Raw genomic sequence first — 24,986 nt, 5'->3', positions numbered from 1 at the left:
CAATACTGTCTATTTTATATTAACTACTTCTGGAGTGGTTGTCACGGACAATTTTATGGTTAATATCGTTCGCATAGGATCCCCGTCAACACCCTGTTATTTGACTTAAATCTCTTCGTTATAAATGTTTAGAATTGTAGCTAGCTTATCGACAGAGGTTTTACATAACCCCCAATTCTACGCTCGAGGTCCAGAACGCAAAATTAGCTTGAAGGCTGATGTTTGAATTGCTGAACTCCTCAAAAACAAACACAAACTGCGAAGACTTTTTTAGGCTTGTCTGCAGAAACACTAAGATTCTTCGGCGGGAATCGAACCCGCAATCCTCAGAATGATAGGCCAGCACACTAACATCTAGTTTATCGGGCCACACTAAATGAATAACCCTTTACGTTAGTCACTCCATTTATATTTTGGATCTTTAGAGATAACATAGTCGATTTAGCGATGTCCATCTTTTAGTGTATTTAATGAAATATGTTTTCCGAAACTCCCATATAACCTACGAACCCACATGAGGTATCATTATATCAGATATATTCATGAGTATTCATAAATGGCTGAGATATAAGCAGAAAACCACAACTACCTCGATTTCTTGGAAATAGTTTTTCTCTGTATTCTTTTCAACGATCAACAATGGGTTAAAAAACGACTACACTTAAATTATTTGTTCAGCAAATACCGATTTATTTATATTAAAGTGAGAGAGAGAGGTATATAAACACAGTAAAATTTAGCACTCTATGGTCTGACAACACTAGGGTTCTTAATTTTTCGGATTTTTTTAATCCATGAAATTTTTTAATATCAAATTAAGCCAGAAATCAGTAAAATTTTTCAAATAATAGAACAAAATTCCTACTTTTAGTAAAAGATTTAAAAGGACCGTCTGATTAAATTGTCGAAAAATTGCGTTATTCGTTTCGAAATAAAACATTTTGAAATCCGTATATACATATATAAGCAAATTTGTACCAGCATTATATTCAATATTTTCTCACAATATAAATATACTTAGAAGTTTTACGGCCATATTCATAAAAATTTTATAAACGTATTTTAGCTTAAAATACCTATTTCAAATGTTGTTTTAAATAAACGAATTTTAAAATTGCTTCGACCCTATTTTAAACCTATTTTAAGGTATTATTTTTACATTTTATCTTAAAAAAAGGAATTTTAAAGATAAATGTTTATAAATTTGCAATAATAGACGATAATATTGCAATTGCTAAACATAATTTTAACTCCGCTGGGGAATATTTTGTTAGATATTCCTCCGGCAGTGAGCTACAGGAGGTTCACAAGTTAGTTTTATAGACATTTTTGTAATTTACTATTAACCTATAACGGAATGTAGTAATTAAATGTGTAAACATCGTGGAGGGAGGTCCACACAATCTAATATACTCACTCCGGCATTAAAATTAAGAGTTTACTCATAGAAAATCATTAGATTCTGATACAATTTAACAAAATGACAATAAAAATAAATTAATAAAACAAATCATAAAATAGTGATGTTTATTTAATCACAGAATATTCGTCATTCGAATACTTTTAATAATAATTGAAAAAAATATTTAAAAATGTTTGTATATTAATACATTTAGGCTTAATATAAATAGGAACGGTTTTTATTCGCTGATTGTGTAAGTTTAACAACAAGTTTAATCTGTAATTTCAGATTATATTTACTGAAAAATGAAATATTACGAGTACTTTATTATTTAATATTCGTTGTTTTGCTGCACTATGATTGAAGTGACACATAAAAGTTATAGTGTTACCATCACAGAATTTAAAAAAATACGGGGTTTAATGTTTAAGAACTTAAAATTGTTTTTTTTTTGTTCTGGCTGCTCAAATATTTGTAGGGGTAAATCGTAATTCTTCTTTTTCAACTGACTTTCAGTTACTAGTATCTAAGAAATCTATGGATATAATCGAACCATTCGATTGGCATTAAATCACCACCAATCTGTTTTATCTGTGCAGAAATAATACTGTAGCTTTAAGAAGTACCGTAACTTTATAGGGAAATTCCAGAAATTTCCCGAGATTTTCTAAAACATCCGCAGGACAATTTGTTTTGTTTGCTTGAAACTTTCTCTGTAATCTATAGCTATACTAGGATGTTTGTTATTGGTTATACCGAATACTTTTTAGATTTTTTATATACTGAGAAATTGAAAATTTTAGTCAAATAACCCTCAGTATTCCAAGAAATATTTCTATATGACAGTATTCGAGTTTGCGCTTTTTCACACTAAAAAATTTGTATAAATTGAATTGAATGAAATATTAAGAAAATTTATACAAATTTTTTAGTATGAATAAGTGCAATATTTTTGATGGACGCAGTTTGTAATTAACTTATGTGAACAAAAAAATATAACTCGGAATAAATGTGGATCAAATTGTTCCTAATATTTGCAATCCTATTCAAATTTTGATACAAATTTTAGTTTTAGAATCTCAATAAATATGTAATAAAATCTTTATTTTTTAACAAAACTCAATGAAATTTTCAACGTTATTTAAAATTGTCATGCTAAATAACAAAATGTAAAAAAAGGTCAAAGGGAATCCCGCAATTCCTAAAAATTGGAGCAAAAATCCCAAAAATTGTATTTTTTACAATTTTGCCCATGGGGTCCACATTTCTTTCTGTGCTGGGAAAATACTTTGGGAATAAATAAGGAACACATCAAGGTTTCTAAAACTGCTCCCCGTTTTTTAATCCCAGCTTTGGAATTTTAGAAAATTTAAACTTTGATAAAAAATAGGTCACATTCCGAATGGCGTAGGGGCGACATATTCGAAAAATAGGATATGTTTTTTATACCAAAATGTTCTTCATAAAGATTCCTTACAGAAAAATATAAAATTGTGATATGTTCTTCAAGAAAGTTTATTTTTAATAAAAAAAACAGCAAAAATCAACTATTTTATAAATATTTAAATTGAAAACAGTTTATTTTTGGATCCGTTATTTAATATTGCTCTGAAATATGTTGTATATTATTTGTAATTTAGTTGTCTAACCAACAAAAAAAAATCGTCCAAAAGTCCGACCTATATTTTTAAAAAAGCGGACCATGGTATGGCAAAATTTTAAAATTTCAATTTTTAAATGCCTATAACTCGGAAATTATAAGAGATAAATAGCACACGCTATTTTCAAGACCTAGCCGAGCGCTTTCCAAAAATATAAAAATCTTTGAAATCGGATGGGAAACAAATGTGTTTAAAAATTTTATATGTCGAAGGTACCCTATTTTGAGCCCACATAGCTACGCCCCTGGATCATTTGTAGGGCCCATTTTAATAACTTAAACTCGAATACTCGGATGAGCCGTTTTTATTTCCAAAAAATTTTGATTCTGCCTCACTGTGATATAGTAGATGAAGAAATCAGAAACGAACTCCTGTTCGGTTTTCGAATTCAGATACTCAGCTAATGAAATAAAAGCAATTATTCTTTCTCAAAATTCCTCTAAAACTTTTGATCAAAATCAAACCAATTTTAGAGTAGTGCTAACCGAATATTTTCAACTATATGGGGAGACAAATATATCGGTAGGTCATTAGTTTTTATGAATGGATTTGCGCGCTTTTGTATTGCTTTCTATATAAATCGATAAATTTCGTTGACCATACTACGAGTGTTGAACAATGGTGTTGGTGTTGTGCTCGTAGCTTTATATCCAATTGAGTTTTTCATGTGGTTGACTGACTGACTGAAGGTTTGGCTCGGTAGTTTGGCTTTCGTTATAGTTGGCCCTACATTTACTACTCGTACTCGTGCAATCCTGTTTATTTCTTCTTCTATTTGGTATGTATTTCGCTTCATTTTTTATTTGTTTTTGTTCGTAGTACAATTGAGTTGATGATGAGTAGAATGCGGCAATGTTGTTTGGTTCTGCTGCTGCCGATGTTGTTGGTCGTTCGGGGGCTTTTTTCTGACGATTTGTTTTGTTGATTCCGTTTTGTTTTTTTTTTGTAGTCGGTGTTGTTGGCTTGTTGTTTTTATTATTCGTGTTCTTGTTGTATTGTTGGTGCTGCTGCTGCTGCTTTTTCTGGCGCTTTTTTCTCATAAGTTTTCATATTTCACGTTTGCAAGCTTTTTTTTGAACTTTAGTTGGGGTTTTTTTTCTCATCTTCTTATGTTGTTGGCAGTTGGTATGGCTCCACATGGTAGAACTTTTTTTCTAGCTGTTGCATTTTCATTTCGAATGTGCTGCTTGCAGTTTTGTTGTTATTTTTGTGTACTTTTTTCGCCTTTTATTTTTTTTCTTTCTGCCTGTAGTTACTAACGGCAATTTCTGCCCGCCTTTATGTTGAGGTAAAAATGTATAGTTTTTCTTGTTTTTTTTGGTTTTGTTATTATGTGTGTGTTTTTGTTTGTGTAGTTGTAGTTTTTTTGAACTATCACATCTAGGATCATAAAAACTGGTCATCAAAACAAAAAACTTTTACTTGTTTATTTATTTATTTGTATATGTATGTGTGCACTTAACAGAATCTTGAAAGAAATAATTCATTGCAAATAGAGAAATTATATATTTTCGCAAAATATAGATAGAAATTCAAAACATAAATTAACAAACTTACTTATTTACTTAGATCTCCGTTTAGGTCAGTAGCCTGATTTAGTTTTCAATGCGCTTCGCCTCCATTTTATAGCACCAAGTTTTGCGAGATCTTCCTCAGCTTGATCCTCCCACCGGAGTTTGGGTCTTCCCCTTCTACGTCTTCCCTCGGGATCGAATTCGAATGATTTTCTCGCCGGAGTATTCTCATCTATACGTATGACATGCTCTAGCCAGCGCAACCGTTGCACCTTGATGTGCTTAACTATGTTGATATGCTCGTACAACTCATATAGCTCGTGAATCATTCGACGGCGATACTCTCCGTCGATAGGTTCATATATTTTGCAGAGAATCTTTCTCTCAAACACCCCAAGAACAGCTTCATCTGCTTGCGCTTCAGTGCCATATAGTAGCACGGGGGAGAATCCATATCAAAACGGACAGAAAACCGCTATTTTCGGATTTGTCATCTTCGATTTTAATGAAATTTATCACACATATTACCGTTCCAAAAGGTTTCTCAAATCAATGACTTTTTCATCGGAAATCCATTCCATTTCAAAAATATACTCAAAGACTAGCATAATTTTTGATACCACTTTAAAGTCAAAGATATTGTCCTTAAAATGGTGTGAATAAAATTGTTAAAGTTAAATTTTCGGAGTATATACATATTTCAATGTAAAAAATATCAAAGATCGCGGTGTTAAAAAAAAGAACTTGGTATGTGGACACAAATACTCTCTATTATATTCGTGCAAAATAATTTCGATGGAGACTCGATTAGTTCAGGAGTTATAAAGAAAAATGTTATTAAAAGCAAGTTTTTTCATATAAATTCATATGGAGTTTATTAACTATCAGGTATTTACGATTACATATTTCTGTAACGTTATTTTACTGGTAACTGTAACAGCAGTTATGTCGGTAACAACATTTTATGTGTAACGGTAGTCGAGTAAGAATGACTACGGTAACTTTGAATATTTTTATTTGAATCAATCTTAAATGAATTCACTCCTTAACTTCATGCTAAAATTTAACAAAATCTGATGAAAAACATCAACTAAATGCAAAAACAAAACTACATAAAAAGAAACGTATTCGTACTTTGTTTAAATATACGAGGTATGAGTATAAATACGACTTCATAGTGTGTTCTTTTATACTTTTATACAGTTTTTTTTTTTGCTGGATTTAATGATATGTATTCCAAAATTTTTCTTTATATCCAGCCACGTTATTAGGGTAGAAAAAGTAAGTTTTATGTTCGTTAGTAGAAGCTGTTTTTCAATAGAGCTGCATTTCCCATGCTTTGCCAAGAAGGAAAATCTTTAAACCAAATTAAGTATTTATTTTCTTTAAATTTTAAAAAGAAAAGGTTAATTTTAATTTAATAGATTTTAAATAATCAAGCTAACTGTAACTTTCACTGTATTTAATTAGACAGGCATTAAACTGAAATAGTAAAACCTTTAAAGGATTTAATAATGTTTCCATCCTTGTCCTGAAGAGCAATGGACACTAGGGTGGCCCTTAATAAACGAAAGTTGCATTTTGGCCATTCTCACCCCCAAGTTTGGTGAACATTAGTAAAAAAAATCATCCAGAAAAAATTTTAGGTAAATGGATTGGGGTTAAGACGTGCCTCTGAAGTTTTGAGATGTATTTACAAGGGGAAAATGCATTTTTTTCAGTTTTTGTAAAAATAGCAAACTCAAACTAACTGTATTTAATTAGACAGGCATTTAACTGAAATAGTAAAACCTTTAAAGGATTTAATAATGTTTCCATCCCTACCACACCTTGTCCTGAAGAGCAATGGACACATATATTCAAAGTGGCGTTATATCTTGATGCTGAACTGAAATAGTGGGGGCCGAAATACAATTCAAGATCCACTATTTCGAAAGTCTTTTTAAAGATGGCCTTTTAATATTCCTTTAAGCGTAGATTTCAATGAATGTCCAAAGTAAAAAAATGAATTCACTCCTTAACTTCATGCTAAAATTTAACAAAATCTGATGAAAAACATCAACTAAATGCAAAAACAAAACTACATAAAAAGAAACGTATTCGTACTTTGTTTAAATATACGAGGTATGAGTATAAATACGACTTCATAGTGTGTTCTTTTATACTTTTATACAGTTTTTTTTTTTGCTGGATTTAATGATATGTATTCCAAAATTTTTCTTTATATCCAGCCACGTTATTAGGGTAGAAAAAGTAAGTTTTATGTTCGTTAGTAGAAGCTGTTTTTCAATAGAGCTGCATTTCCCATGCTTTGCCAAGAAGGAAAATCTTTAAACCAAATTAAGTATTTATTTTCTTTAAATTTTAAAAAGAAAAGGTTAATTTTAATTTAATAGATTTTAAATAATCAAGCTAACTGTAACTTTCACTGTATTTAATTAGACAGGCATTAAACTGAAATAGTAAAACCTTTAAAGGATTTAATAATGTTTCCATCCTTGTCCTGAAGAGCAATGGACACTAGGGTGGCCCTTAATAAACGAAAGTTGCATTTTGGCCATTCTCACCCCCAAGTTTGGTGAACATTAGTAAAAAAAATCATCCAGAAAAAATTTTAGGTAAATGGATTGGGGTTAAGACGTGCCTCTGAAGTTTTGAGATGTATTTACAAGGGGAAAATGCATTTTTTTCAGTTTTTGTAAAAATAGCAAACTCAAACTAACTGTATTTAATTAGACAGGCATTTAACTGAAATAGTAAAACCTTTAAAGGATTTAATAATGTTTCCATCCCTACCACACCTTGTCCTGAAGAGCAATGGACACATATATTCAAAGTGGCGTTATATCTTGATGCTGAACTGAAATAGTGGGGGCCGAAATACAATTCAAGATCCACTATTTCGAAAGTCTTTTTAAAGATGGCCTTTTAATATTCCTTTAAGCGTAGATTTCAATGAATGTCCAAAGTAAAAAAATTAAAAGAGAGTTAAAAACCTTTTTTAAGTTTCTGTTTTGATTGGTTTCCGTGTCAAAATATTAACCCTTTAACCCTTTCGGTACGGCTTTCAAATTCTAGCATTGGACTGCCTTTAAACTTGATTTTTATATATTTTTGATCCATATCTTTATTACTTACTCATCAATATAAACAATATGAATATCTAATGATAGATATTTCAAAGACCTTTCCAACATTTTATCTTAAAACTAGCATATCACCCGCTACTTCGTTAGCATATACATATTTTGATATTAAAAAAAAGTATATCATCTTAACATACCAAATTATTTGATTAGCAAATAACGTTTGTACATAATTTTCAAAATATCTAATAAAAATAATGAAAAAGTACCATAAACCCCTTTATTTCATGTTTCTAGGTCAATATACATAGAAAATTCAGAAATTATCATAGAATAAAAAAAGTACTATAAAGCCCCCACAGCATTTCCACTCGATCGAGTCCATATAAGCTTTATTTCATGTTACCGTGTTCGTTGGTGAAGAAAATACAAAAACTACCCTTAGAATAACATTTTAAGAAAAATAAAAAATTACCGCTATAATAAACAAAAAGTCCCATATTGTCACTTCTTCTAAATTTGGGTCCATATAAACAAGGATAATGTTTCTAAGTTCATTGGTGAAGAAAATATAAAAAGTACCATAAAGCCCCCCTTTAAATTCTCACTCATTTAGAACCATATATGCTTAATTTTATGTTTACATGTTCATTATTATAGAAAATTCAAAAAAGTACCATTACAATAAAAGTAATATGAAGTAGCCCCTTGAATTTTCACTCACATTGGACCATATATGATTAATTTCATATTTCTATGTCCATTAGAATATAGACCAATTTGTAGTTTCCCACTCACTCGGGTCCATATAACCTTTACTTCATGTTTCTAGGTTCATTGGTGAATAAATTACAAAAAGTACCATTCGAATAAAGAAAAAGTACCAAAAAGTCTTCCCCTATAATTCTCACCCACTGAGGACCATATATGCTTAATTTCATGTTTCTAAGTCCATTGTTATAAAAAATTTAAAAAGTACCATTAGAATAAAGAAAAAGTACCATAAAGTCCCCGTCTTGATTTCTCACTCACTTATGACCATATGTATATGCTTAATTTCATGTTTCTAGGTCTATTATTATAGAAAATTCAAAAAAATTCAAATTAGAAGAATAAAAAAGTACCTATAGTTTAGTTCTTACATTTTGGTACCTAAATATTATCCCCTATTCCTAACACTAACTTCACTCAAATACATATCAGCTAACTTTAATGTCGATAAGTGAAATAATTTCAAATATTAAAAAAGTACCATTAGGAGAAAAGTACCAATTTCCCTTTTCCTCCTTGAACACCCCTCAAGTTTGAAATTTTAAAATATTCCATTTTTACAAAATTGTTTATGCTACAGACATGTCTCAAATCTAAAATCTGTGTTAATGTGCCCCAGAAAAAATATATTTAAAAAAAAGTACCAAACTGTTTACCCGGATTTGTCAGATTTGTCACCTTGACATTCGAATCCCAAATAATACCCTGTTAGTTAATTTTTGTATGAATCCAGGAACCAAAATTGGCTTAATAGTTTCAAATAAAATTTATTTTCCCGATTTTATCCCCGTTTTGGTACCTTTTTAAAAATTTTATTCAAATAAATTTCTGTATCGTGGTGGGAGCTCATAATAAAATATTCGTATGTCTATGTCAAATTATAGAAAAACATATTTTATGAAAAAGTACCACAAATAAACACAATTTTTATCCCTTAAGGGTTCGAATTTCCAAAAAGTACCAAATTTATATTTTTTATTTTTTGATAAGTAAAGAATACGATTTAAAATTTGTCTCTATGTTTATTGGTTTAAAAAATACATAGGGTGCCAAAAAAGTACCAAAATAAATTTTTTGTCCGTTTTCTCTCCTAAAAGGTTCGAATTTCGAAAAAGTACGAAACACCTGTCAGCTTATTTTTTAATTGGAGTAACATGCAATTTTAAGTTTTTTTGTATCTTTATTAGTTTTGAAGATATAAGGTTACCGAATTTACCCGTTTTTACCTTTTTTTATCCCCTAAACGTTCGAATTTCCAAAAATCTCTTCTTATCGGATCGTTTTGGGCAGTGAGTAAACCAACAGTTAAAATTTCATGATTCTAGCTTCAGTCATTTGGGCTGTGCGATGATAAATCAGTCAGTCAGTCATTCAGTCAGTAACGTTACTCTTTTATATATATAGATTATCTTTTGGTGAATATTCTTTGTTTTTTTCCATTCGTTCTTAAACTGCTCATAAATTCCATTTGCACTAAAAATATTTCTTTGGATCTATAAAATTGCTAATCTTTCCTTTATTAACTGTACTGTGAGCAGATTTTCTAATCATTACCTAAAATAAATTAATAGATATTCAAAAAAAATCACATCCCACTATTCAAGATCCTACGACACATTTACAATTTATTAGATCTTTTATTTCCCTTCAAAAAATACTTTTTCGCATATTTGTCATTCGGTATTCTAAGGTTGTTGCTGTTGTAGTCGTTTTTTTTTATTTTTTTAGTTTTTGTTGTTCAATATTTCTGTGAGAATATCCAACATATGCGGATGAATTCCCTTCAATTATTGGCGCAGTTTTTGTTTATTGTTCTTGTTTTTGTCGTGCTTCATTCTTTGAGATTTCGTTTTTACTAAATAACAAAAAAAACAAACAAACAACAACAATGTTGCTAAACATGCATACTTCGGACCCAAAAATCAACCATCCATCCATCTATCTATTCATGTTTTTACACTCGGTAAAATATTGTTGGTAGAAAATGGAATTATTTCAAATATTTAGCACTAAAACTTCTTTGGATATTCATATTTAAAGAAATAATGACAATAATACTGGGGCCGAATTACCGCATTCGATATCGAGTAAATTCTATCGTAATTTTCTTATTTGAGATTACGGCATTCGAAATTATTTTTGGATACGAGAGATTACGGCATTCGATATCGAGCATGAAATTTAGTACATTTTGTTATAATTACGATATCGAAATTATTTTTCGATACGATAGTTCACTAACCCCTGGTCAAAATTTGTTTATATATATTCTGGGGCCGAATTACCGCACTCGTGATCGAATGAACTATCGTATCGAAAAATGATTTCTATATCGTAATTATAACAAAATGTACTAAATTTCATGCTCAATATCGAATGCAATAATCTCAAATCAGAAAATTACTATCGAATTTACTCGATATCGAATGCGTTAATTCGGCCCCTGATTTGAAAACTAAACGAAGAACGATTTTTTCTAGATTTAACTGAGTCGGACTTCATAAATATTTTAATTTTAGTATAAACATTATTGAATTTTTAACGAATCTCTAGCTTTATTCTCCAGAGGCACCCGACATTCTTGGGCAGTTTTTGTTATGATATATACATTCTCTAGTGATCTACTGACCGCTTTGCAATCAGCAAATATGTGGCCGACATTCCTTGTTACTTTCATAGCCATAACTTTGACTTGAATTACGTTATCAAAATCTGGTAACCTAAGGGACAGCCTCAAATTCAACTCGTGTGATTTTCATACGTCAGTGAACATTTAGATGACATTCTCAGAATTTGCACATCCAACTCTCATGTGATCTTAATTCGTAAGTTTTTTTTTTTTTTATTATTTATTGAATCTGCCTATATCATTAGGCCTAACAATAAGTGATTAAATCTTATAACTAAAATTAAAACTAATTGCTCTCTAAAGAGAGCATTGCTTGATGCATGGACCTCATCTTAGCGGGGTGGTAGATCTCCTCTACAAAGCCTTGATCTGGTTTGGCTCTGTGCGAGAAGCCGAGCAAGCGGATTTGGGTGGGATTGCAGTTTCAGTATATATTTATCGCGGACTTTCTTAAACTCATCCTTCACTAGTGGCACTTCCAAGTCCCTGTGGATGTTTTCATTTCTTATGTACCATGGTGCACCCGTCATGGTCCCAAGAATTTTCGACTGGCCCTCTTCTTATATTTTCTTATACGATAACTTGTTCGATAGTTCCGTGGCGTTCCCGGAAACCAAATTGATGAACTGGGATTATATTTTTCTCATTTAAAAATGGTATGATTTTCTTTTGGAACACTTTTTCGAACAGTTTCGATAAGCAAGGAAGCAAGCTTATTGGTATATAGGAGGATGGTACGGTCAAGTCCTTACCTGGTTTTGGTATCATTATTATCTGAGAAGTTTTCCAATTTGTCGGAAAAACTCCATGTTTAAAGATCGCATTAAATATTGTAGATAGCACAATTATTGCCACACTCGGTAGGTTTTTAATCATAGTAGGTGTAACAGAATCATTTCCAGGTGATTTTTTCAATATTATATTATCCTTGATTACTTCGTTAATGTCTTCTGGGCTTATATCTAATATGTCATCATTAGATAATGTTGACACAGGTGGCTCTTCAAGTTCAAAAACAGTTGTTGGCGAGTTTGGTTGAAAGAATGTACTTAAGTGATCGGCAAATATTTTAGCCTTTTCCTCCGTGCTGCGAGCCCAGGTACCATCAGTTTTCCTTAAATGGCTTTGCCCCTCTACCGGTGGCTTGATATTTTTCGTTGCTTTCCAAAGGGAAAAATTTGTGTGTTTGGTATTTGTCAAACTTTGAATGTAAGTTCTATTTCTGCGATCCTCTTCTAATTGAAGGGCTTTTTTCAGGTTTTTAATAGCAGCAGACAGCCTCTGCTTTGCAGCAGGTGATCTATTTTGTTGCCATTCTCTTCTGAGTTTTCTCTTTTCTAAAAGAAGTCGTTCAATATCTGAGTTGGAAATGTGCATATCCGTTTTAGGAAATATTTGACTCTTTGAATGATTTAGAGCCGATACTATTAATGACGGTAAGTCATTGACACTTTTATCTACATCTTCCTCACACTGAATGATATCCTCTGGCAGTTTTATACTGTTGTCATAGTCTGATCTATCATAATCTGGTAACCTGAAGGACATTATCAAATTCAACTGGTCTGAATAGATACCACATCAAATTCTCTCATGTGATCGTTATCCATCATTGAAAGTTTGAATGGCATTATCCGACATTTAGAGGTCGTTGTCATGGTCTAACCATGGTAAACTAAAAAGCTGTCTCAAATTTAACTGGTCCGAATAGATTCCACATCGAACCTTAACATATGATCTTCATCCGTCAGTTAATATTTTGGTTACTTTCTCGGCAGTTGAATGCAGATGTCATATTCTGATCTACCGTAATCTGGTAAACTGAGGGATAATCGAGTCGAATAGATTTCACATTCAACCCTCTAATGTGATCTTGATTCGTCAGTGAATATTTGGAGGGAATTCTTCTTCAGTTGGAGGATGACACAGTCTGATCTATCCGGTTTTATGACGAATTTTCATCAGAAATATTCTGATGATATGGAATATCTCCCTTCCGAACAATTTACAAAACAATTGACTAGCAAACTCTTTAGTTTCCGTTTTGGAGCTATGCTTTAAAAAAATTTGAGCTAGTTGGCGAATTTTTGCTTAATCAAGTGGTCTTAGGGAATTACACAAATCCGTCAAAACCTTGATATCGCTGTCAGTGAACGTGAATAATTTGAAGTCAGACAGTGCATAATTGACACGTTTATAAATATGCAAATAGTTTATTTCCATGTTAGACAAAGATGTTCAACGATGTTTAACATCATGTACAAGACGAAACATATTTGTCTTGCAACAAAACGTAAGTTTCCTATTTGTGTTTATCGTTAGATTTATTAAATATTTTGCAACACTTACGTACGCGTTATAAATTTTAAGATCATGGCCTTCGTCTATTTCAACGTTATCAATATAAATGTCATCCTCAATATCACTTTCGATGACCATTTCAAAATCACATTCGCCATCAATTTCAACCACTCATCTACAGTGATTGACTGCCTTTATTTTTAGTTTTAGAATTTTTGTAAGTCATTATTACTTATTTATATTTGGAATTATGTAAAATTTTAAGCCATTTAATAAACTTAAATATGTATGTATATTTATTCGTTTTATTCGATTATTCTACATAAAATTATTCGAATTATTCGTTATTCAAAAATGGTAATTTTTAAATTGTTCGAATAATTATTCGTAAGAAATTATTCGATTAATCAAACGATCACTATTCGAATATTCGGTACTAGGGTATTCATATGAATACCCTAGTACCTGAAATAGATTATATTCTACTCTAATCTAAATTTACTGCATGATCATGCATGCATGATTTCAGTTTAGAGATCTTTATTTATGGCTAGTTAATGGAGTGTAGTTTCGATATATCTACTCTTCATGTACACATATTGAGCCTGGAATGGAGAACCTGGTCTGATAGATAATTTCATGTAGACATGAATGATTCCTTCCCAAATTTTAAGTAGAAAGGAGAAGAGGCCGATTGTTCTAAGATCATTTGTATTGGTATGAAACACTTTCCCTACTTTAGAGATGAAGCCCATTTTGATAAGACATGATTAGAGTATCCAAAACCGAAATCGAAAAACGGTTTTTTCATCTTTGTAAACTCGACCGGTTTCGGTTTTCTTTAACTTTTCGGTTTTTTGAGAAACCGGTTTCGGTTAACCGATTTTAATGAAATATATTTTATAAAGCTCATTTAAATATATTTTGGAAAAACTTTGATACCATTTTTAAAAATATTGTTTTATTTTATAGAAAATTATAGCATTTGACAATATTACGTAAAATATATAAAATAATTGTATAAAGATAGAGCCTTAAGAATCAAAAATGTTAAATTTCCAACGATTTAGTACAGAATTCCTAACATATTTTTTATAAGCAGGGAAACCGAGAATATGCTCTAATAAAAGCGTTTTAAGCGCTTTAAATATGCAGTTAAAACTTTTACATAATTTTTAACCAAAAAATGCACTTTTATTTTATAATCAATACAATTCATTTCTAAAATGGTAAAGTAACATAAAATAAACAAAAATAACATGAACTAAAACAAGTATAACAAAAAATAAATACAACATATAAACAATAAGCTATGAAAAGGCCTATAGAGGTATTTTTTGATGTTATTTTATATAAATATAAAGTCACTTCTTCAATTAATAAATTACAAAATATTGACTTAAATTTTCAAATAAAAACCGTTGTCTAAAAATGTATAAAAATGTTTTCAGATCCAATGAAAACATTTTTATACATTGAAAATTTTTTTTCGACATCAACTGATGTTATAGGAGCAAATTTAAAAGACAATATTTCTTTAACACTTAGAACGGTTAAGTTTGAATTAGAACTAAAATTCGATATTTAGATGGCGCTATTATTAAAATAGTGCTTATTTTGTATTAAAAAAAAGCAATCTATTTTTCAATTTTGAATTTTAAACAAAGGAAGTAAAAACCTGTAACAAAGACAAAATTTGTGTTTGATAAAGTCAAAATGTGCTATTAAACAGTAAAATATGCTCTAAAAACACAAAAATATGACATAAATATGCTCTTTAAACAAATATATGCATTTAAGGGTAAAATGTGCAAAAATATGCACTAACAAATCGATGCCAAAATTCTTAAATAGTTCTGAAACGTGTAAATATCTTATCCATGTGATCATTAGACTTAACAGATAAAACATGTATTTGCATATTTTGGTTTCCCTGCTTATAAGCATCCACAAATAAAAATAAATCTAAGTAGACCTTTTTCATATTGAATAAAAATTTAACGGTTTCTTTGAAAGAAAAAAAATCAAAATCGTTTTTTTTTTTCAAAAATACACTCTTTCGGTTAATCCGGAAACCGGTTTTTTGGACTCTCTAGACATGATACATGAGAAATCAGCTTACAACGGATCTTTCATTAAGCACCTCCCCAGTATGCAAAATGATTCGAAGTTATATCAAAAATTAATCATTTTTTCGTAAAATTTTATCGATATCGACTTCGATATAATGTCGAGAATGTGCGTGTTTTCCTAAGTAGAGTGCAGAGCGATAAAGAGTCGAAAATCGTTTATTATTCTGATTCTAATTTTTATCGATAAACTATACCTTTTTCGGTATTAAAAATGTTCTAAAATGATTCTATTTCGATTAAATATATGAACAATTTCGTATACTTTATACCATCGAGCAATTTCTTCTTGAAATAATGCATATTCAATACCTTTATTATTATCCAATAATGTTGCGTTAGGTGTGCAATTCAAATGCAATAAACTCTGCACATATTTCTGATGTTTGCTGATTTTGAAGATTCGAATTGTCAAAAACAACATCAATAATTGGCTGCGCTTTTTTTTTAAGACGTCTTCGATCCATTTTTCGTGTTAAACTATATTTTTATGAATATGTTATTGATAGGATAAGAAATAAAATTTTATTTTCTCACAAATTGACAAAAGAATAATATGTATGTATATGAATTTGTCAATTTGTGAAAAAATAATATTTGACATTAAAAAAAAACTCGAACATCATTCTCCATTTCTATAAAATATTAAAATACGATATTCTAAAAAATGTAGATTGGATAAAGCATCATAATAAATTCATATTTGTGCCGCGCATCCGAAATATCCAATTTTCAGTTAATCTATCACATAAATCAGGCGGAATTTTACCGATGACATGGGTTGTGTTGACTTGGAGGGACGCTAAGGTTTGTGCCTTATTCGCATAGACCTGTGCACGATATCGGTGACCAGTTCACATCACCTCCACGTGATATGACCATGACCTCAAATCGCTGATGCAGAATTTCCAATGTGGCATGAGTTGTATGGCACGTAACGCCCTCCTGTTGAAGCCATAAGTCGTTTATGTCAATAGCATCCATTTCAGGCCAAAATAACATGTTAATCATCGATATATAGAGCTCGCCGTTGACGGTGATGGCCTGGCCAACGTCGTTCTCAAAGAATTATGGACCGATGACGATGCCAGCCCAAAATGCACACCAAACAATGACTCTTTCGGGATGCATTGAACGTTCTTGGATCTCATGTGGATTGGGAACGTCCCAAGGTAGACAATTTTATTTGTTGACGTATCCATTCAGAAATGGGCTGAGTATGATTTGTTGATGAAAATTAGGTTAAGTTTCCAACTGCTCTAGGGCCCAGCGAACACACTTCGTTGTCTATGGTCGTTTACCATCAGCTTCTGGGTCAGTTCAATTTTGTACGGGTGCAGGCCCAAGTCACGACACAAAATTCGCCAAGTTATGATCTGCGAAAAGACAAGTTCTTGTGAGCTACATTAAATGGATTACTTCGGATTCAACTGCATACTCTCACGGACAGCGGCAATGTTTTCGTCTGATCTTGCGTTTCGTCGTCGTACGGTTGTTGGTTCATTGTTTACTGAACCAGTGGACTCAAATTTATTACTCTGCGAATAGTCTACCGGTATGAAGATTTTGCCAATTTCAAATTGGCAAAGCAGTCGGAACGTTGGCCGAACTGAAAACCACATGTTGTTATTAGATGTAACTGTGTATGGTGATTTGGCAAAACGAACTCAATAAATGACAGTCAATACGACAGATGTTTCTGACTTTTAAAGTTCGGAAATTCCTATTGGAAGATCCTTTATTAATTATTCTTTAGAAATTATTCCTTTGTTGCCCAGCAACAAGTAAGTTACCACATACATGATTTTGTAATGAGTGGTGGTTACGCAGCACATTATTTTATTTAATAGAATAGGTACTTATTTTTATACAGGTTGGTATCTAGTGTGTTTGACTGGAAAATGGGAGTTTAGTGGTTCGCCACCAGTTAAAGCCATTAATTTTTTAATGGCTTGCGGCAAGAAAACTTGCCCTGTGTAAAAGCAGACTAACAAAAACAACCTAAAATTAATTGTTTTCTTTTGAATATTATAATCTCTTTTTCAATATTGGATTACAATTAACTTATGTTTGCTAAAATTATTTAAAATTCATTAATTGTTAACATTTTGATCAAGCTAATCAAGTGAAGTAAATTCTTTGAAACATTATTATTTGAATCTTTTGGGCCTTATACATTTTCATTGCTATATTATATTTAAGTTTTCCAACCAATCATTCTTCAGGAATCATATTTTCTATCAATGCTGTAACTCTCTGCTGATACTCTCAAATTAAAGAACGATGCCTAAATTATGCGAAACTCCAGCTGAAGAAACTCCTAACTTTAGTTTCAATAAATTTTTTTGTTAATTTTTTTTAATACATCATTGCATTTCATTTCCACTGATCAATTTTTTCGAGTGTCTCCTTTTGAATGTGCTGCTTAAAATGTGTTCATGTGTGTTTAGTCTTTGTAGTAGATGATTTTGATGAAAGAAAATAAAAAGTTTTACTTCATTTAAACTTCAAAAGCGAATTACGTAAAGAAAAAAACGGGCAGCTAAAAAAACCCAGACAATTTTTTTGAAGTTAATATTACTGTGTATATGTACGAGTATTTAATATTTGTTAAAAAAAAAAAATACGAAATTTCTTAATGTCTGGAATAGTTTTTCACAACACGGTCTGTGTGAATGCACTGTATGTAGAGACGTGTGAGTATACATATCTGTACATATAGTCGTCATTCCTATTGAAGAATCATATTTATATAAGTAGATACGAGATTCTTAAGTTGTTTTTACTAGATACTTTCAACCATAAAAATATGTTGTTTTTGTTTTTAAAGTGGGTATGATTTTTTGCATTTCTTTGAAATTTCAACAAAAAAAAATATTCATTTGAAACAGTTTCCATTGTACACGTCATAGATATGCCGAGAATAGAATATAAATTGGGCAGGAAATTAAAATAGGAACGTTAAAATCAAATACAATATTTGAAAGATTCAAGTGAACACTAGATTGATCAAAGGATTTATAAAATGTAATGTGCTGGAGTATGTTGTATGAATATATCACTATGGATATTTATAGTTTCTTTGAGATGTAAATTGATCGTTTTCAAACCGTTCGATTTATAAAGTTATGATGAATTCAAGTTGAATTTTTGGCATCAATGTCAAATACTTTATGGAAAAGTCAGTTTCAAGTCAATTCGATATTTTTTCCATCACATACCTGATAAATTGTATAAATACAAGATTCATATTCCTAAAATATTGTGACTTCAACATCTAATTTTCCCCTTTTAGGTCATTGACGCTGCACAGTGGTTTAGAACCTTTTTATTTTTAAATAATTCGGGAACATGGGGAACTATTGGAGATATTGTTATGAAATTTCATATGGTTTGAGCTGAGATGTTTTCGAGTTGATTTACGTTTGATCAGCTTCCTAGCGCTAATGGGGGCCTGTGCGTAGCCCCTTAAAATTGTTCACCTTGATTCATATCACCCCCCAGACCTATCTAAACTTGGCAAAAAAAATTTAAAAACAAATTTCGGTTTGAGTAAAAAATTCTAAAAATGCAAAGCACGGATCCACGAAAAAGCTCCATATTTGTATAAATACTTACTAAGGGTTTTTATTATCACACGGTAAATAATAAAAAAAACTTAGTTTTTGGAACACATTTTCCCCGTTTTAGGAATTTCGGTATTTGAAAATAAAAAAATGTCAAAAATTAGAATGCCATTGATTTAAGGACATTTGAGTATATTGGTTCCAATATTCAAAAGTTTCTGAACCACTGTGCGCTGTAGACTATTGTCAGGAACATAAATTTCTACATTTAACATCCTCAATTCGTTAGTAGTGTTCGTCTCATCCCTTATTCATATGGAAAGGAATTCCGCAAACTCTTTTTAAATAATTAATAAATAAAGAATAATTTTTGTCTAGTGAATAACGAATCTTAGGTCTCTGCAGACTTTGAACAGAGCCTGGACAGTAGTTCTATATAGCTGGTAGTCGAAGAAATATTCTTAAATAATATCAACTTAAACAAATACGAAAATGTCTCTAAAAATCATTGTTACGTACGTTATTATGTATTCGCCAGTTTTGTAACCACGTTTCCACACATCTGAAGTAATTTTCCAGTGCATCTAGTCGCATTGAATGGCTTTTCGTGCATGATAATAATGGGAATCATCAGCAAATGTTTAAATCTATGGTAGGCGTTCATACTGTTCAGGTTACGATGATTTTCGTCAAACAACCCGAATGTGAACAAAAGAGCGTAATGGAGCGTAAAAATACACACATTTCATTCAGTGGATATTTTATTTTTTACCCAAAAAAGCACACAAATTAAATGCCTCTATTTGCCTAACAATGGTTTAAATCATGAATCTATCGCACGAAGGCAAGTCAGATATATAAATTAAATAGAGTGTTGGTCCGAGAACACAGACCTATGGAACGCCAACTCTGAATAATAGGTGCGATAAATAAAACTACATTAATGTATAAGTAGCATGGTGGCAGTATACATTTAATTTTATATAATTTACCTTTATCACATAAGGGCACTGGTAAAGTTACATCAGAACAATATTTGTTTAATTCAAAAGATTCTCTAATATCTCCAATTAAACGATTGACTTGTTCAATAGTTCTCACTGATGATGCAGATTGTTTGCCAAAATTGAGAGTAGACTTACATGCAATTCTTAATAACTAATAGAGAGCAATAAAAATCGTAAGACGGAACGTATTTTTCCGCTTAGCTTTAACGCTGAAATGCCATACCTAAACAACAGCGGCAACGCTACGTCAAACAATAAAAACAGGGTTATCAAAATAATAAATATAACAACCCTGATTATTTAGACAATAACCATATTTCTGATAATATAAAATATAAATATAAAAGAAAATAATATTGTTACGAAATTGTACTTGAATTCAAATATAAAGATTTTAACGGCTGATTTAAAAGTAGCACTGTAACATATTTGTGGGCATTATTAAATAAAAGCTTTCAGTTGATTTGATCGTAAGTTGGCAACGCTGTATTCGATTTCGAATATTCAGTTAAAGAACATTGTAGAAAGTACACCACAGATGGCGTATGTATTAGAAACCTCTAGACAGTTAAAGAGCTTTCTAGATGGTAATGCAGTGTTATAAATAGTGGCAGAGGTTGCAGTCGTTAGCAGTTTATCAGAGACGCTTTTCGAATAAACATCAACATAGTGCCTTAAAGTGTGTTGTGTTTTTCAAGTAAATTCGTGTACATTATAAATTGTGTACATATTTCTGAGAATTTATAAACGTGTATAAAAAACATTGAGTGGCTATTTAATTCTGTTGTTGTTGTACATTTGAATAAATAAAGAGTTGTTACCATTTCCAAACTACTAAACGGCTTTTATTTGTAATCAAAAGTATCCGGTTTATTTAAAGGAAATAAACCAGCGTTTTGAAAAGGTTAAAACGTAACAATATATACTATTTTATACATATATTTATACACTTACAATAAGTTAAATGTCCAAGGGACAAATGGGTTATTCATCTTAAATATTGTCTCCAAATGTGAATGTGATGGCATGGGTTATGTTAGTTTTGAGGGCGCTGCGGTTTGTGGCTTATTCTCATTGACCTTCGACTTAAGATGATTTTTTTAAGCACTTCATTATAGAGAAATTTATTCGAATTTAGGAAGTCATTAAGAATTAACTGTAATACATATACTATTGCTTAAGAAGTCGTGTAAGTGACATTCACTTTGAACAAATTTTTTTTGTAGGGTAGGATCCTATAAAGATCATAGGGCCTCAATAAATTTTTAGAACATATTCCTGTCTTGTGCTAACTCTCTCATTTTGCTCCAGCCCTTATCCATTCCGGATTTGCCTTCTGCACGTATGATTTGCCTCGATTTGCCTTCTGCACATATGAGCTGGGTGTCCCCTTCTTCTGCTGCCTTGTGAATTTCACTCAATTGCATTTCTTGTGATTTCGTTCTATGACCTTCTCATTGTATGGCCAATCTATCGCAATTTACGTCTCTTTATTTCTGAGGCTATGGTCTGTTGATTGGATTTTTCCCAGAGCCTAATATTGGATATCACTCTTTGCCGGAATATTTGCAAAATTCTGCGAAGACACTGGTTCACAAACACCCTGATTTTTTGCATGTCTCGAGGGGCAGCGTTTCACGTAGAGTGGATTTCACATTCGTGTTAAAAATTATTAACTTTGTATGCTGGGAAAGGTATTCACCCGACCCGCCGTTTTTGGATATTATGCTCCCAAGATAGCAAAAATGGCTGACATCATCTATTTGAATATTGCTAATTTTAAATAACTCCTTATTATGTTTCGCAGATTAGATGCAATTCCCTATTTTTTTCTTGGACCAGCACTCAGGGAAGACCTCTACTCATGCAATGCAGTGTGTTGAAACTAGGAAAATATGTTATGGGAGGGATGAAAGAGGCAGTAGTGTTTGTGGACATTCGATTTGAACTTTCCTACATTGAAAATGACAGGAAACACTTCAGCGGGAAGTTTGTTCCTCATACTTACATTACGACTAAAGAACGAATTTCTTCAACCACAAAGGAATGTGCTGATGAAAAACGTAAAAATCTGCGGTTATCAGGAACAAGTTCTCTAATTTCATCAGGACACATTCCATTGTAGTACCGATAGAACAGTGAAACGCAGCCTACATAGCGACTGAGATCCAGCGAATCAATAGAGTTGGATACCCTACTGCCATCAATAATCACCTTCGCCCTCTCCTGTACAAGGTCGAGAAGCTCCAAAATAGACTTTGAAACATCGGCCCATACATGGCAGTTGTATTCCATTTTCGGTCGGATATAGGTCGTGTAAATAGTGAGGAGATCAGATGGAGTGAAGTTATTCCTACACCGTTGCAGTAATGCGAGACACTTGAATGCTTCTTTCAACACTTTAAAAATGTGTTTAGACCAGTGGACATCACATTGTATTTTCATGCCCAGAACATCAGGAGCGTTTGAATCCACAATATTTACAACACCCATAAATACAGATGAATCGACATGGTCTGTCGTGAGCGTTGAATGCTACCCTATTCACACGATCCCGTTCAGAGATTTCCAGAAGGTCCCGATTAAAGGTATAATTCATGTTCAGAATGAATATGAATGGCAAATGTTGCTGTCATCTGCAAAAGAATAGATTGGGTTGGAATTTTGACGTGAAAAATAAGGAATACAGAAGGAGAAAGGAAAGAAAATTCCTCCATTCTGTGTATATCTTCTATTGTAAATGTTTATAATCAAATCTATTAATTAGAAACAAATTTTATTAATTTTTCTCCTTTTGTATACTTACAGCAAATTGGCCTCTTTTGATGGGAAAAAGGCAATACGCGGCGGCATACCATTCGTCTTCCGTAAGTTTACAGAAAATTAATATTCTTCTTGAGCTATTCTTAATGAAAATTTATACTTAACCTGTTCACAGCTCAATTCGGTCCATGGTCATTTGGTGCTCAGCATGGTTTTGCACGCATCACGCGATGGAACCTGGAGAGACCACCAGAAAGGCTGCATAATGGTGATGTAGAGGCTATATTTTCTTTAATGGACAATGAATTCACCAGATCCATGTGGAATTATCAGTAAGGAAGAGACAGAGAGAGAGAGATTTTGAGAAAATGTTTATAAAATATTTATTTAAAACTTTTATTAGATTTCGCATTACATATCGTTTGATATTGCGTGAAAAGGAATTGCATTTCCATATAGGTGTTTATAATCCTAGCAAAGACTTAGCGCTTACATTTAATCTATTGTTGCATACGTATTTAAAAGTTCCTGATGTTAGACGCTGTCAAATAACTGGACTGCATGGTTGTACCTTTATGGATAAGGTTTGTGGGTTTATATTGATTGTTTTTATTTAAATCCTTTTATGTTCTATTTTTTTCTTCTAATTTGTAGACTCGCGATGGTGCTATGTATCAAGAGGGCCGTGAAGTGGTGACGGTTAATGAATGGACCGATCGTATTTACCAGCATACGCCTCAAGAGCACATTATAACGAATGTGGTGTCGGGCCGTAAAATGCGCATACACAAGTATAATTTCCCGGATACTGTTATCTGGAATCCTTGGATTGATAAGGCCCGTGAGATAGGCGATTTCGGCGATGATGAATTTCCCAATATGTTGTGTGTGGAGGCTGGCCATGTCTCTTCGCCGGTTATATTACTGCCAGGAACTGCATTTGAAGCAAGTCAGATATTGCAGGTATTTATAGATATTAGAATATCAGTAGAGTTCTTAAACTGTATAACTATTTTTATTTATTTCCTAACAGATCATAATTGAGGGTAATGTCAGCCGAAAGACTAAACGGAATCGCTAGCGTTTAAAGAATCGGAACCCCATGAGGTAAACCGATTCTTGAAACAAAAACATTGCGAACTCTTATCATGAAACAGAAATCAACTCAAACTAAAATCTACCACAAACAAAACTCAAATGTGACACAAAATACTATAAAAAAACATATAATTAATTAATATACACATGTATACGAATTTTTCTATTAAGCAACCGGATGCACATCAATACCCATCAATAAAACTTAACAATAAAAAAATAACAACAAATTAATACGCCATGATTTCGGTGTTTTTGATTTATATAAATAGTAATTGGTTTAACTGCTACAAAACAAAATTTACACCGAAAATCAGGCGTTTAATAAAATAATTCCATTAAAATATTAATAAATTTTACACATTGCCATTTTTTTTTATTAATTAAATTCAAAATATTTAAAATAAAATTGTCTTAAACTCAAACAATAAACAACGATAGATCTACATATACAATATTTTTTTATTATTATTTTATTAACTGATATGAGAAATATTATAAATGTATATTAGGCTGGTTTAGTTTTGGGAATTTCGAGGAAGGCGGTTGGGATTATTAACACAGTAAAATTTTAAAATTTATTTTCAAACTTACTTTTAAAGTTTCACTTTTATACCAAGTGTCATACTAATTTTGCAATTACACCTCGAATTTCCCCAAAAAATTAAAAAAAAACCGCCCTTATGTATACAATTAGTAAATATAATAAAAATTCAATATCCAAGATATTGAGTTTAAAGGATTATAATTGAAAAAAAAGAAACAGAGCATTTCTTTAATAACTGACAATGATTTAATAACATTGTGCTAGTTGAAAAAACTGTCAAGCGGTGGGTTAAACTAATTCGGGTACGGTGAATTTAGCGGTGCTAACCGTTTTTTAGGTTAGTTCGTATTTTCGAGATATACCGTTATTTCGAAAATTTAGGAGGTTGCACAACATATATTCGCGTAACTCAAAAACGTTTTAGTTTCTTGAATAAACTGAAAAACCGAAATTCCGAAATAAAATTACCTTTAAGAAAGGCTTAACAAGTTTTTATTCTTTGCAGTAATTTT

General features: G+C 31.6%; 1 protein-coding gene across 2 annotated transcripts in view; it reads left to right on the top strand.

The window, feature by feature from the left end:
• LOC135952680 (uncharacterized) overlaps positions 1-24,382 on the top strand; it is a 65,176-nt gene extending 40,794 nt beyond the window's left edge. For both annotated transcript variants that reach the window (XM_065502700.1, XM_065502701.1), the window contains exons 4-8: positions 22,875-22,933; positions 23,005-23,161; positions 23,233-23,413; positions 23,484-23,792; positions 23,863-24,382. In XM_065502700.1, the coding sequence (XP_065358772.1) occupies positions 22,875-22,933; positions 23,005-23,161; positions 23,233-23,413; positions 23,484-23,792; positions 23,863-23,910 (754 nt within the window). In that variant the 3' untranslated portion in view covers positions 23,911-24,382. The remainder of the gene's footprint in view (positions 1-22,874; positions 22,934-23,004; positions 23,162-23,232; positions 23,414-23,483; positions 23,793-23,862) is intronic.
• The last annotated feature ends 604 nt before the right edge of the window (positions 24,383-24,986 follow it).

This window comes from Calliphora vicina, chromosome 2, assembly GCF_958450345.1.
Source record: "Calliphora vicina chromosome 2, idCalVici1.1, whole genome shotgun sequence".
Lineage (NCBI taxonomy): Eukaryota > Metazoa > Arthropoda > Insecta > Diptera > Calliphoridae > Calliphora > Calliphora vicina.
This window is presented reverse-complemented; position numbering and strand designations above follow the sequence as displayed.